At 44.4% G+C, this 15,725-nt stretch overlaps 2 protein-coding genes across 5 annotated transcripts in view; one reads left to right on the top strand and one right to left on the bottom strand.

Annotated features, from left to right (window-relative positions):
- Positions 1 to 9,646, bottom strand: part of NSMCE2 (NSE2 (MMS21) homolog, SMC5-SMC6 complex SUMO ligase) — a 268,435-nt gene extending 258,789 nt beyond the window's left edge. For 2 of the 4 annotated variants that reach the window (XR_013814914.1, XM_079795880.1), the window contains exons 1-2: positions 9,524 to 9,646; positions 456 to 625 (exon numbers count right to left, since the gene is read on the bottom strand). Coding sequence is in view for 3 of the 4 variants with exons in the window: in XM_079795880.1 (XP_079652006.1) it covers positions 456 to 612 (157 nt within the window). In the remaining variant the exon portion in view is untranslated. The remainder of the gene's footprint in view (positions 1 to 455; positions 626 to 9,523) is intronic. The other 2 variants (XM_079795879.1, XM_079795881.1) reach the window with 1 other exon arrangement.
- Positions 9,647 to 9,654: 8 nt separating this feature from the next.
- The window catches only part of WASHC5 (WASH complex subunit 5), a 48,714-nt gene continuing 42,643 nt past the window's right edge, over positions 9,655 to 15,725 (top strand). The window contains exons 1-5 of the mRNA XM_079795864.1: positions 9,655 to 9,813; positions 12,612 to 12,918; positions 13,869 to 14,014; positions 14,699 to 14,783; positions 15,385 to 15,485. Of these exons, the coding sequence (XP_079651990.1) occupies positions 12,733 to 12,918; positions 13,869 to 14,014; positions 14,699 to 14,783; positions 15,385 to 15,485 (518 nt within the window). The 5' untranslated portion in view covers positions 9,655 to 9,813; positions 12,612 to 12,732. The remainder of the gene's footprint in view (positions 9,814 to 12,611; positions 12,919 to 13,868; positions 14,015 to 14,698; positions 14,784 to 15,384; positions 15,486 to 15,725) is intronic.

Here is a 15,725-nt window from a genome sequence, read left to right as displayed (position 1 = left end):
ACATTATTTCTAATGAAAAAAATGCTTCGGTTTTCCACCTGTCTTCAAAGAACAAATCAAGTTCAAGAACTGATGTTCCACTGTAGAGTTAAGTTACTGGAAAACATATTTATCAAACGCATTTGTATACTATAAAGTTCACAAATGCCACATACTTTTGATTGTATGTTCCTTGAGGTCAGGAACATTCATATTTTAGCCCATGAATTTCTAGTGCAGTTCCTAGTGGCACATAACTGCTTGAACACACATGAATGAGTCAATCTCATTTCATATCAGCACATCGCTATATGACATACAGAACAAGATGAAAGAACAGGTGCCCAGAGGGATTAAATGATTGTCCCAAGGATACACATGAAGTGAGCAATATCTAGCATCCCTAGCATAATGCCCCCACACAAGTTACCTCAAAGTAGACACAAAAGAAATACATTTTAATTATGACTACTCACTCTGAGTTTCCACAAGATCGAAAGCAACACTAGAAGCTGTGTCCATTCCAGTGTTGATGCAGTTTTGGAAGTTTTTTAAGGAGGAGAGAGCAGATTCTATACCGCTGAAGGATATAAAACCAGTTGAACCTGAATTTGAACTGGAACGCCCAGGCATCTTGAATTTTTACCTAAGTTTTCAAACACAATGAAATACAATTTATGAGCTTTTATAGAGAATTTCTAAAATTTATAAAGAAAAATAGCTTTATCCATTTTTTTTAATTTATCTTAAAAATCAAGACTTAAGGGCAAAATGTTACACATGCTAAAATCCAAATCACAAAACAAGGGTTCCTGTTATGTCATTTTCTGGAACTTTCTGCGGTATTAATATTTTACACCAAAAGAGAGAGACTATATGACCATAAATTACCAATGGTGATTTTTGAATATTTGCATTTTAGTGAAAGACAGTGTTATTTAAAATCTCACTTTATTACAACAAATAAGTTGAGACAGCTTATACAATATAAACACAAACACATACAATAAATTCATAAAAATCAGAATAAAAAAAACAGACTAAAGAGAAAACCAAGTACATGAGAAAATTAGAATGCAATCATGTAGGCTTTAGGATTCTTTAGAATTCTACACAGTATTATATTTGTAATACAGATTTGGCGATGAGCATCTTGACAATCATACAAATGGCTGATATATTCACTAGCTATTAGAGAAATGCAAATCAAAACCACAATAAGCTACCCCTTCATACCTGTTAGAATGGCTATTATCAACAACACAATAAACAAAAGTGTCTGAGACGTTGTGGAGAAAAAGGAACCCTCATTCACTGCTGGTGGGAATATAAATTGATACAGCCACTATGCAAAACAATATGGAGGTTCCTCAAAAAATTAAGAACAGAGCTATTACCCTATGACCCAGAAAGCATTTATTCATAAAGACATGTGTACCCCTATTGCAGCATTATTCACAGTGACTAAGACATGTATACAATCAATGTATCCCTCGATACATGATTGGATAAAGAAGATGTGGTACATATATACAATGAAATACTAACTACTCAGCCATAAGAAAAAGTGAAATACCATCATTTGCGACATGAATAGAACTTGTGAACATCATGCTAAGCAAAGTCAAAAAGACAAATAACCATATTATTTCACTCTTATGTGGCATATAAAATTGAGAGCAACAAATGAACAAATCAGACAAACAAAAACTCAGACATAGACAACCAGAGGATTCCAGAGGGAAGGGGGGTGAGGGGTAGAAGAGGGTAAAGTGGGTCAAATAAATGGTGACAGAAGAAGATGACTTGGGGTGGTGAACACACAATGCAATATAAGACAACGTATTATAGAAGTGTATATTGAAACCTATATACTTTTATTAACCATGTCACCCCAATAAATTCAATAAAAAAAAATGTTTTTGGAGAAACCAAGATGGCGGCATAGGTAAATACCTAAACTGCTGCCTCACACAACAATTTCAAAACTACAACTAAAAGACAAAACAGACATCATCCAGAACCACAGGAAGGCTGGCTGAGTGGAAATTCTACAACTAGAAGGAAAGAGAAAAACACAGAGACTCAGAGGAGCTGCAAAAGGCTGAGGTACAGAGATGCGCGCTGAGAGGACTGGTGGCTGAGTGTGTGGCTGGCTTTCTCAAGCAGGAGGGAGACGGAAGCTCCCGACTGCGCTGAACTCCAGTTCCGGGCAAGATTCTGGGGACCCAGACTCATACGGAGGGAATCTGGACTGTCAGGAAAAGAGAAAAGAACACTGAGACTCAGGGGAGCTGAGGAAGGCAGAGGTCCGGAGGCACACGCAGGCAGAGAGGATTGACCGCTGAGTGCGCGGCTGGCTTTCTCAAGCGGGAGGGAGACGGAAACTCCCGACTACACTGAACTCCAGTTCCGGGTGAGACTTTGGGAACCCAGACTCATTCGGGGAGAAACAGGACTCTCTGGCAGCGGTTGAAACTCGAGGGCGGTTTCTCTCAGAGGTGCTTGCAGCGATTACCGAGGGACACTGAGACCCAGGGGCCTCATAAGGCAGGGCTGACGGGAAGCCAAGGCGGTCTGCTCTGCCCTGAGACTCCGCCCCATCCAAGCTGAGCACAGAGGCTTTTGCAAGTCTTGTCTCATAAGGGTGTCTCCAGCACAGAAGTTCTCCCGGCATAGACACAGCTGATCCTCACAGCCAATTGGCCTGGAGGTCAATTCCTCCCAGTGATACCAACAACAATCAAGACTTAACTACGACAAGGCTGTGCACACAGTCCACAAAGGGGTGCACCAAGAGTGTCCACCTCAGGTAACTGGAGAGGCTGAGCCACTGGGCCCTAAAGGACACCTAGCACTCAAAGCTACTCTACCAACTCAGGGAAGCAGTGAAAATGTGGAGACAAAGAAACAGATCACAAATGAAAGAAATGGAGGAAAGCAAACGGCTGGATACAGAGTTCAAAACCACGGTTATAAGGTTTTTCAAGAATTTCCTAGAAAAGGCCAATAAATTTAGCCAGACCCTCAAAGATATGAAAAAGGACCAACTAGAAATTAAACATACACTGACTGAAATAAAAAATATTATACAGAGACCTAATAGTAGACTAAAGGACCGCAAGAAGCAAGTGAAAGATTTGAAATTAAAAGAAGCAAAAAACACTCAACCGGAAAAGCAAAAAGAAAAAATAATCCAAAAATTTGAAGATAGTGTAAGGAGCCTCTGGGACAACCTCAAGCATACCAACATCTGAATTATGAGGGTGCCAGAAGAAGAGAGCAAGATACTGAAAATCTATTTGAAGAAATAATGACCGAAAACTTCCCTCACCTGGTGAAAGAAATAGACTTACAAGTCCAGGAAGTGCACAGAACCCCAAACAAAAGGAATCCAAAGAGGACCACACCAAGACACATCATAATTAAAATGCCAAGAGCAAAAGACAAAGAGAGAATATTAAAAGCAGCAAGAGAAAAACTGTTAATTACCTACAAGGGAGCACCCATACGATTGTCAGCTGGTTTCTCAACAGAAACTATGCAGGCCAGATGAGAGTGGCAAGAAATATTCAACGTGATGAATAGCAAGAACTTACAACCAAGATTACTCTACCCAGCAAAGCTATCATTCAGAATTGAAGATCAGATAAAGAGCTTCACAGATAAGAAAAAGCTAAAGGAGTTCATCACCACCAAACCAGTATTATATGAAATGCTGAAAGGTATTCTTTAAGAAGAGGAAGAAGAAAAGGTAAAGATAAAAATTATGAACAACAAATACATATCTATCAACAAATGAATCTAAAAATCAAGTGAATAAAAAATCTGATGAACAGAATAAACTGGTGAATATACTAGAATCAGGGGCATAGAAAGGGAGTGGACTGACAATACTCGGGGGGAAAGTGGTGTGGGGGGGGTGGGAAGAGACTGGACAAAAATCGTACACCTATGGATGAGGACAGTGGTTGGGGGGCTGGGGTAAGGGCAGAGGGTGGGGTGGGAACTGGGTGGAGGGGAGCTATGGGGGGAAAAAAGAGGAACAATTGTAATAATCTAAACAATAAAGATTTAAATTAAAAAAATTTAAAAAATGTTTTTAAGTGAAAGTTTCAGAATTCTCTTTCTCCATAAAGAAAAAGTACACCAGTAATTCCTGGAAAATAATCTGTCCATGGCAATCAGGGCATCATGGATCATCATATATCCTAATATATAAAAACCCTGGGTCCATCACATCCACAACGACCGGTGGCTCGACCAACCGGAAGTCAGTCCTGCAGTCAGCGCTGGGTTGCCGTGGCTGCAGGCGCAGTGACCCAGCACTGACTGCTGAGGGGGCTGCAAATCAGGCCGAGAGAGAGGCCTGAAGAGAGAAGCAGGGTCTGATCCGTAGCCTCTGTGGCAGCTGTTGATCAGCACTTGCCTCTCTCTCTTTCCTGGCCTGGCCAGCAGCCACGCCTCCATTTCTCTCCAGGCCTCCACAGGGGCTGTTGATCAGCCCCGCCATTCTGATCAGGCCCTGTTGATAGGCCCAGAGGCACTGCCTGGCACAGAAACTGACCAATCAGAACCAAATTTGGGTGAAGTGTGAGGAGCCAATGGCTGCTTAGGAGGCAGAGCTTTTGACACTGACTGGCATAGAAACCGACCAATCAGAACCAAATTGGCCGGCAGAGGAGGGCAGTTGGGGGCGAGATCAGGCCTGCAGGTGAGGGCAGTTGGGGGCAAGATCAGGCCAGCAGGGGAGAGCAGTTAGGGGTGATCAGGCAGGCAGAGGCAGTTAGGGGCCATCAGGCTGGCATGGAATGATAGTTGGGGGCGATCAAGCCGGCAGGGGAGAGCAGTTGGGGGCGAGATCAAGCAGCAGGGGAGGGCAGTTAGGGGCAAGATAAGGCCGGCAGCGGAGGGCAATTGGGGGTGAGATCAGGCCAGCAGGGGAGGGCAGTTGGGGGCGACCAGGCCGGCATGGGAGGACAGTTGGGGGTGACCAGGCCAGCAGGGGAGGGCAGTTGGGGGCGAGATCAGGCCGGCAGGGGAGGGCAGTTGGGGGCACCAGGCTTGCAGGGGAGGGCAGTTGGGGGCTACCAGACCGGCAGGGGAGGGCAGTTGGGGGCAAGATCAGGCCGGCAGGGGAGGGCAACTGGGGGTGAGATCAGGCCGGCAGGGGAGGGCACGTGGGGGCAATATCAGGCTGGCAGGGCAGGGCAGTTGGGGGCGACCAGACCAGCAGGGGAGGGCAGTTGGGGTGACCAGGCCAGTAGGGGAGGGCAGTTGGGGGCAATTGGGCTGGCAGGGGAGCAGTTAGGTGTTAATCAGGCCAGCAGGGGAGCAGTTAGGGGGCGATCAGGTTGGCAGGCAGAAGCGGTTAGGGGCAATCAGGCATGCAGGCAGGCGAGCGGTTAGGAGCCAGCAGTCCCGGATTATGAGAGGGATGTCCGACTGCCGGTGTACCTAAACCGGCAGTCGGACATTCCCGGAGAGGTCCCAGATTGGAGAGGGTGCAGGCTGGGCTGAGGGACACCCCCACTCCAGTGCACCAGGCCTCTAGTTTATAATAAAAGAGTAATTTGCAAATCAACCAAATGGCTGAACAGTGGACCAACCATCTGGACACCCTTCCGGACAAAGCCGGGGTTGGGAGGGCCGAGGCAGCCACAGAGGCTGCGAAGACCTACTCTTGCACAAATTTCATGCATCGGGCCTCTAGTGAGATAATAAAAGTCATACTGAAAAATATCTTTAAATAGTAGCTTGGTGCCCACCAATCCCATTTCTCTTCAACTTGGTCACATAGCTTGACCATAGTTTGCAGCCTTCCTTGCAGTTGGGTGTGGTCATATGACTGAATTCAAGGCAATGATGTATGAGCCATACGCAGGCTCAGTCCATAAAAAACACACTTTCTCCACACTCCTTCCCATTTTGATAGCTTGAAACAGGCAAGCAGTGACCTTGGAAGCTCTATATTGAAGATGGAGAATATGGAAGAAGCCCAGTACCTGACATCACTGTTTGGAGGAAAACTGCCCCACTAATCAGGCTCAGTGCATGAAAGAAACAAAAACTCCAATTGTGCAAAGCCACTTAGATTTGGGGGTTTACCTGTCATACTACTGTTACTCAAAAAATACAAACTTGCTGGGATCAAATGATATGGTTCAAGTATTCCGTTTCCTAGTCTGATTCTTGTGTTAAGTCTACATGATCTAGAGCAGCGTTATCCAAAGGAACTTTCAGACGTGACAAAAATGGTCGAGGCTCTGCACTGTCCAATATGGTAGCCACTAAGTACATGTGTGGCTATCTATCACCTCAAATGTGGTCAGTGTGACTGAGGAACTGAGTTTTTAATTGTGTTTAATTTTAATCAATTTATCTTTAAAAAGCCACATGTGTCTAGTGGCTGCTGCATTGGGCAGCACTGTTCTAGAGACATGATTTTCAAAGCATGTTACATATATGAACTAGGGGGTAAAGCCACAGTATAAGTAGGACACACCTTCCTGGAATATCAATTTTACTTACAGATAACATGAATCATGTTTAGATTAAAATAAACATTAGCTGCCTTATGGAGCAGAATATGGAGAGAATACAGAGCAGGGATTAAGCCTGTAGCTTCAAGAGCCAGACTATTGGAGTTCAAAGACTGATTTGACTACTTAAGTAGCTGAATGACTTTAGGCAAACTATTTAACCTCTCAATGCTACACCTTAACTTTCTGTAAAATAAGGATGATCCAGTGCCTATGAGTTTGTTCATAGATATAGATATAGATATAGATATAGATATAGATATATAGATATATAATAAAGCACTCAGAACAATCCCCAGCACATAAATCTTTTAACATGGGAACAGATATTACCATCAACTTCATCATTGTAACACTGTGAAGGGCAATACAAAGTAGTGCTTAAGAGAATAGACAGTAGACACAGAGGCCTGGGACTTCCATCCTGTCTATGCCCTGGTAAAGTTTCTTATCTTCTCTATCTGCATCTTGCTTCTGTGTAAAAGCAGAAAACCACATCTATCTCATAGCATTATTAAGGATACATTAAATTTTGCAGTTTTCTCAAACTTCTCTGATCTTAAGAATCAGCTGAAATACTTACTAAAATTACAGAATTATGGATACTATCTCAGATCCATTGAATCAGAGTCTAGTGGAGACACTGAGGAAACTGTGTTTTTATGAAGTCCCCCAGATGATTCTTAGGACCAAACAGGTATGGAGAACATTGAGATAATGTGTCTCCCCTATTTGGAGATGAAACCTTTGGGAGATAATCAGGTTTAGATGGGGTCATGAGGTTAGAACCTTCATGGTAAGATGGGTATCCCTATTAGAAGAGGAAGAGACACTAGGGTGCATTCTCATTCTCTCTGCTCCTCGTCCTCCTCTTCCTCACAATTAACGACACAGCAACAAGGGGGAAGGGGGCTGGCTGCAAGCCAGAAAGCGAGCCCTCACCAGTATCCAACCATGCCAGCATTTGTCTCCAAAGACTGTAAGAAATAATTTCCTGTTGTTTAAGTTACCAGCTTATGGTTTTTTAAAATAGCAGCCCACGCTGACTAAGATGCAATATATATATATATAAATGCAATTCAGGATAAATGGAAAAGTGTCTACCACATGGTAGCTTTCCTTTCATGTGAAGGCAAAATCCACATTACTCAGATAAAACTTTACACTTGCAGAGAGCTAGGGAAAACTTTCTTCTGTGATTCTGGAATATTTCAAAGGAAAAGATTCAGACTGGGAAGCACAGAGAGTGGATGGAGCAGAAAAAATGGAGTAGACACACTTGTCCATTCTTCCCATGAAGTACAGCTAAGTATATGTCACAGCACAGCCCCCAAAGGAAAGGATTGTTGCCCCGGTGTCGACAGTGCACTGGCTGAGAAACCCCGCTTTAAACCAACCTCCTCTTGGCGCCTTCCCCAGGTCACAGCAATCCGTTTGGTCCCTGTGCCTATGGTCTCCGAGAAAGTTTAAGTAAGGTTACACGTTTCCTGAGTTTCCCCCAGCATGTTATTTTGCCTCCCCTAACAGGCCTTATCTTACTTAGGCTATTCCACCTGCTATAACAAAATACCAGACGGGGCAGCTTATAAACAACAGACATTTTATTTCTCACAGTTCTGGAGACCGGGAAGTCCAATATCAGGGTGACAGCGAGTTCTGGTGACAGCCCTCTCCCTGGTTCATAGCCCATGCCTTCTACCTCTTTGTCACCATAGAAGGGACAAGGGAACTCTCCGGAGCCTCTTTTATAAAGTCATTAAGTCCACCCATGTGCCCCGACCTCTAGTCCTAAGCACCCCCCAAAGGCCCCATCTAATAAAGTAACACTGGCATTAGGATTTCAACATATGAATGAGGGAGGGGGACACAAACATTCAGTCCCTAGCAGGTCTGTAAGATTCTCTGTAGGCAGGACCAATTATTAGCTAATGTAAAAACACTGCTTGCCCTGGACGGGTGGCTCAGTTGCTTGGATCGGAGTCCCCAAAAGGTTGTGGTTCAATTCCTGTTCAGGGCACATACCTAGGTTTTGGGTTCAATCCCCATCCGGGTGTGTAGGGGAGGCCACCGATCAATGTTTCTTTCTTTCTTTCTTTCTCTTTCTTTCTCTCTCTCTCTCTCTCTCTCTCTCTCTCTCTCTCTCTCTCTCTCTCTCTCCCCCCTCCCTCCCTCCCTTTTTCTCTTAAAAAACACACAAAAATAAATAAAAACATATCCTCCGATGAGGATTAAAAAAACACATAAACACTTTCTACTGTTCCCTCCTGTACAGCTCAGTGGTAAGCACAGAAAAACAACTTATAAACAATGTGCTGCCTCCTTTAAATCCATGGCCTGTACAAGTTTAAGCAGAGCTATGTGTCAGGATGCAAGGATACGTGTTTCTTTTTAAAGCCTTCCCTTTTCCATGCAAGCCTGTTCCCTCTATCATGTGTTCTCTCTCTCTCTCTCTCTCTCTCTCTCTCTCTCTCTCTCTCTCTCTCTCTCTCTCTCTAATAAAACTCATCACAACTACTTGCTCCCAAGCCCGCCACTCCTTCGCCCTGGGAGCAGCTTGCCCAGCGCTCGGAAACAGTGTCCGGCACCTGACAGCTCCCACAGACAGGCCACCAGGGAGCCTGGAGAAGTCACAGCAGCAGCCCCGCGGCTCGGCCCCCGCAGTGCCAGGCACCGGCGCTTCATCCCATCCTCTCCGGTCCTCGCACACACCGGCCGGACCGAAAAGGAACCTGAAGCGCCGCGAGTGTCTGCACGACCGGCCCACCGCCCTGGTTTAAAGACCCTCCACACCAGAGATATTGGGGTCAAGAACGCGTGACCTTCCCCACACCCTTCGGGCTGAAGGGCGGGGGGGTGGGGTCTCGGAGGAGGAGGTGAACTGCCGCAGCCTCGACGCGAGGCGGGAAAGGAGGGGGACCCCAGCCCGGGAGGCCCGCGGAGGCCCCGAGAGGGCGGCGACACCTCCCGCCCCTCCCCCTCACCACCCCGCGCGTCTGCCTTACCTGCCGTCCCACCCAGCTCCGTCTGGCTGCACCCCGACTTCCTACAACAGGACCCCAAATCCTTCCTTAACCGAGCGCGGGCTCAAACGTCATCAGCCGTTGCCCGCCTGCGGTCACGTGACGCACCGCCCCTTGGGTCACGTGACCGCCAGGGGAGCCAGGGGCGGAAGCCGGGGTCCCGTGGGCTCCCGGTCCGGGGCTGAGGGTAGGAAGCACCCCAGCGGTGCTTCCTGAGGCGGGGTGGGGACCCCGGTGCCGAACCCGTGCGCGATCGGCGGCCCGGATGGCAGGTGAGTGGCGGGGTGCACGCGCCCCTCCTTTGCGTCCCCCTTCCCCTCCTGGCCGCGCTGGCCGAGGGGACTTGGGGTGGGGTCTGGGTGGGGGTGCCTGGCGCGGAGGACTGTGGGACTCCTGGGCTGGGCTGCTGCCATCCGGGCTCCTCTTCTCCACTTGATGGGAATGGTTTCCCTCGCCGCCGGCGCTGTGGGGAGGGGCGTGCGGCTGCTTGGCCCGCGTCTGACCCTTCCAAGTTTCCGGGTGCCCGTCACTATTTCTCCTTTAATCTGGAGAAAACTGAGTGCTCAGTGAGCGATTTTACCGCCCGACGGGCCCAGGAGTGAATTCTAGGTCTGCCATGGGCCGTGGGTCCCGGCAAGTCATTGTTCCTCTCTGCACCTGAATTCCCTCACCTGTGACATGCTGGTGCCAACACCCTGTGCATTTCGAAAAAGTGTTCAGAGGATCCCCAAAGCCAAACAAACCAAAAAGGTACAGAGCCCACGGTAGACCCGGGGCTCCTGATTGCGAGTGCACGGAGCTCCCTCCCTGACAAGTGATGGAGATGAGGGTGGTGGGAGGGAGATGGAGGTTTTACCGCCTGTATCCACAATGAGGAACACCGTCCCGTTTTCCTTCTCCTGCCCTTTCCAGGACTCATGAATCAGACTAGAGCGATCAGACTCATTTCAGAATTTTTCTGGAGATTCCCGTCACTTTTATCTTGAGCCACAACCATCATATTTTTTCCTGATAATGGATTGGTAGAGACCAGGACTTCCCTCTCTATGGAACTGAAGTGTTGTGGCAGGATAAAAATAGACCTGTCTTTTCTTGTCCTCAACAGCGGCTTGTCCCAAGACAATTCAGTGACCTTCAGAGTTCAGTTCTGTACTCATTGGCTAATTGATAGGATGATGTCATGCTTCATTCTTGAAAGCAGGTTGTCGTTTTGCCTAGGATCACTTTCCAAACTAAAAAACAGTTTCATACCAAATTCTTAAAGGTAAAATAACTACCACTTTTCTGGGTGCTTTGTAAAGACAATTAGAAAGTTGAGTGGGATCTCTAATTTCATTCCTTGCCAAATGGCAGTGCAATCTGCATTGGAATCTTCTTCATCCCTAGCACCAGTAGAACCAAATGGAAGATTTAATATAGCTTCCGCTACAATGTTTATTTACAAGTCATCCTAGAGTGATTTTTTTAAGCTCAACTAAGTCTTCACCTATGAAGCTACCTGTCTCTGAGATTGCTGCAGCATTGGTACCCATCTTTAATGATGATCTTAAATTCTGTTCTGTAGGGCCAGTTTTTCAGCCAATAATGGGGTATTTGCCAAACACTCTAGCCTTACCACAATCTGCAGGTGGCTTTTCTCTGAGACCTGTCACCTCATGGTCTCTAGGTGGCTACTGTGGCTTCAGGCATCAAATGTTCATTGGGCCATATTTAAAGGCAGGAAGGAAGGGGATAGCCAGGGTGTAGAGAGGGAAATTTCTCTCCACATGCCTCTCCTTGTAGCAGGAGGAATAAATATTTCAGAGAAGTCCCACCATAGACTTCCTCTTATACCTCATTGGTCAAAACTGAGTCACGTGTCTAAACCTAGCTTCAGGGAGGTGGAAAGTAGTGCAAATGTTGAGAAAGACTTGGGCATTCATGATGTTGAAAAGTAAATCAGGCTTCCATGAAGTTGACAAATGATGATCTAGCCAAATCAATACAGAGAGCAGAGAAATGCAACAAAGATGACACAAATTAGCACTTCAAAAGATAGTGATCTGAGAAAGAATTGGGAGAGACTTTGAGAAAATGAATGATGCCTTGAAACTGTTTTGCAAAGATTACCTTCTTAAAGATTATGATATGAAAGTCAACTATAAAGTATAAGATGCTGTGTTATCAAAATCAGAGTTTGGTAAAATAAACTTTTGACTCCTCGATCCATTAAATTAGTACATCGTTGTTGCAATTTTATCCTAAATTTTGTTAAGCAGAAACTTATTTTCATCGGGTTTAGCTACAATGTTTTAAGATATAACTAATCAGCCCTAACCGGTTTGGCTCAATGGATAGAGCGTCGGCCTGTGGACTGAAAGGTCCCAGGTTCGATTCCGGTCAAGGGCATGTACCTTGGTTGCGGGCACATCCCCAGTAGGAGGTGTGCAGGAGGCAGCTGATCGATGTTTCTCTCTCATCAATGTTTCTAACTCTCTATCCCTCTCCCTTCCTCTCTGTAAAAAATCAATAAAATATATGTATATATATTTTTAAAAAGATATAACTAATCAGACTTTCCTACTGCTTGGTATGAAATGCTTATCTTTACAGTCACTGCGCAGCCTTTCTCAGGCATGTATTAGCCTTGATAACAAGGACTTCCTGCACATAACATATGAGAAAGCGTTTCTAAAGGTGTTCCTTCAACTAATTCTAGTGGATTTTAGGACATACCTTTTCCCGAAGGTAAAACAAGGGACAGTTCCTGGGAGGAAAATGTAATAATCGGTGCCCAATTGAAGGCACATTGAAACCACACATGCTCAGTGGTTCCTTCTCCCAAGCTCAGTGGTAGCCACATTGGGTCTTTCCTCAGGGGGAGAAGTGAATTAAGGGTTGAAAAAGAGGCCAAGAGTGTTAATTTATCAAAGCCCTTCGACATGGAAAACGTGAAGAAATGCGCCCTCCCCCCCCCCCCCATCAGAATTCATTTTTCTTGTTTGTTTTTTAGGGAGTTTGGGAAAAAAATATTATCTATGTGTTTCACATGCTGCCTTAAATGGAGATTTACTTTGTTTTTTGGATACAGTTTCTTAAATGGAGCAAACATCTGTCAGCAGACCCGGTTTCCACTAATGATTCGCAGACCCCAGCTCTGAAGCCGGTTAACCGTCCCCACCGTCCCCACGGGGTAGCTGCTGGTCCTCAGGATGTTGGACTTCCTAGCTGAGAACAACCTCTGCGGCCAGGCCATCCTCAGGATCGTTTCCTGTGGCAATGCCATCATTGCTGAACTTTTGAGGCTCTCTGAGTTTATTCCTGCTGTATTCAGGTTAAAAGACCGAGCTGATCAACAGAAATACGGAGATATCATATTCGATTTCAGCTACTTTAAGGTAATCTTCCCCTACAGCATTTTTACCATTGTCTTTTCTACGAAAGCATGCTTTCTGTGGGGCCCATGAGATGCTGAGAAGTTAAGTCGTTATGAAGAAAGAGTTAAATAGGAGAGATTTTTATTTTTATGTTTTTGTTAATCTTCACCTGAGGATATTTTTCCATTGGTTTTTAGAGAGTTGAAAGGAAGGGGAGAGCCGAAACCGGTTTAGCTCAGTGGATAGAGCGTCGGCCTGCGGACTCAAGGGTCCCAGGTTCGATTCCGGTCAAGGGCATGTACTTTGGTTGCGGGCACATCCCCAGAGGGGGGTGTGCAGGAGGCAGCTGGTCGATGTTTCTCTCTCACCGATGTTTCTAACTCTCTATCCCTCTCCCTTCCTCTCTGTGAAAAATCAATAAAATATATTTTAAAAAAAAGGAGGGGGAGAGAAAGAGAAACATGGAAGTGAGAGAGACACATTGATTGGTTGCCTCCTGCACACGCCCTGAACAGGGCCAGGGATTGAGCCTGCAACCGAGGTATATGCCCTTAACTGGAATCAATCCCGGGACCCTTCAGACCGCAGGCTGATGCTCTATACACTGAGCAAAACCAGCTAGGGCAAATAGGAGAAATTTTTAAACCAAATTTAATATCAGCCAACTAATTTGAAAATAATGTAAAGCTATTATGTGGAGCCCTAATATGATAGAACCACATTTTATAAAGATAACTTTGGTATAACATATTTCATATTAAAGCATGCTAATTGTGGTTGCAATTCAAATTTGTTTCTTTCAAAGGGATTTTATATCTAGGCTTCTGTTATCTTTATTACTTTTTCTTGCTCTGCTTTCAACTTTTGACATCCCTTTTAAGGCATAAGAACACGTTTTTAAGACTACTTGGAAATCGTTACCCACAAGTATGTTTTTATTGACATCTCCATAAATGTGTTTTTCTTCCTAGGGTCCAGAATTATGGGAAAGCAAACTGGAAGCTAAGCCAGAGCTACAGGATTTAGATGAAGAATTTCGTGAAAACAACATAGAAATTGTGACCAGATTTTATTTAGCATTTCAAAGTGTGCATAAATATATTGTAGACTTAAACAGGTATTGATTAATTTAGTAATAGCTTATTCTGATAATAAATCGTGGAGGGGGAAAGGGACATAGGATTAGAACATGTCAATCTTTCTGAGTTATTCCACAGTGTACTAGATTATACCATGCATAATTGTCTTGTCCTTCCTGTGGCACTAGTCATCTTAAGTATCTTAGAGTTTTATTATGATTTCTGCTCTTGTAAAGTGTTACAATAATGTTGATCTATACTAACTCATAATGTCTTTCAATCCTGTGGTTTATGATCATATTTTAGTATATTATATATGAGAAGTGGAAAAAAAGGACCATATTTTCATGGCGTTGGTAACCATACTTTCCTTCTTATCCCTAACCACACAATATTCTCTTCCTTCCAGCCCTTAAGAATTCATTACTCACTAGCTTTAAAACTAATTAAAAGCTATTTAAACTAGTCCATGTTTGTATGCCGTTACTTCCTAAGATATTTGTAATTCATAAATTGGGACTAGGGAATATTCCTTTTACTTGGAGTAGCCATAATGATCAACCTGTGGCTTCCATCGCCATGAGTTTCAGCTCAAAAATTATTTGAAGGCCAGAATGCCTGGTGTCTTGCTTTACCTTTAGAAATCTTTACTTTTCTTCATCTAAGATATTGTTCAAGTTTTCATTATCAATGAATAATGTGCTCTGGGGTTTCATTTCTAGATACCTGGAAGATCTCAATGAAGGTGTTTACATTCAGCAAACCATAGAAACTGTGCTGCTCAATGAAGATGGGAAACAACTTTTAGTAAGTGCTAGTGACAATTTAAATAGAAGTTCAAGAATGTCAAGCTTAGCACACCTTTTTCCTGTAAGTCACAAGTACATACAGAGTACCCTTCTTTAAAGTGAAGCAAAATTCTCTGATAATTATCTTCTAACTAACAGATCTGTGTCTGAATGTAGAACACTGTAGACTTTGAACAGAGTTACAAGTGAATAAAAATTGTGTAGAGTTTCTGAGCTTCCTCAGTGTAACAGTCCTCTCTTCTTTATCTTTTGCATCCCAGACATCTAGCCTGGTACCTAGTGTATAGTGATCACTTAAGAAATGTCTGTTAAGTAAGTGAATGACTTAGAGATGTTCATAATATTGATATCCCAAGCAAAATATCAAAACCGGGCCAGCTGAAAGATAAGCACTCTGAGTTGAAATTTATTTTGCATAAATTTTCCAAAGCTCATTCTGTACAGAAGGTGAGAAAGCCCTTCGGGGGAACCTGCTTTCTCTTTGTAATATGAAGCTTTTAGGAGGAAGGGAGCAAAGTGATCTTTTTAACCATCATCAACATGCCTCCGTGAGAATGTGTCCTCCTGTGAGTTTGGCCATTGTCTCTTTCTCTTCCTAGTGTGAAGCGCTGTACCTGTACGGAGTCATGCTGCTGGTCATTGACCAAAAGATTGAAGGGGAAGTCAGAGAGAGAATGCTGGTTTCTTACTATCGATACAGGTATCCCTGGGCTGGGGCTGCATGGGCCAGAAGCATGCTATGGGTACAATGCAGTGTGGGTTTCTATACTGCTTTTATTGCAAACAGCAGCAGTGTGATCTAGATTGCAAAAAGAGAAGATTCTTAATTTCTTCTGAAGATACAATAGAAATTACAGCAGATACTATATATTTTATATCATCATAACGGATTAGATATCATATAATCTCCAGATTATATACACGTTATAGATTATTAGAG

The sequence above is a fragment of the Cnephaeus nilssonii genome (assembly GCF_951640355.1).
Source record: "Cnephaeus nilssonii genome assembly, chromosome: 18".
In the NCBI taxonomy this organism is placed as follows: domain Eukaryota; kingdom Metazoa; phylum Chordata; class Mammalia; order Chiroptera; family Vespertilionidae; genus Cnephaeus; species Cnephaeus nilssonii.
This window is presented reverse-complemented; position numbering and strand designations above follow the sequence as displayed.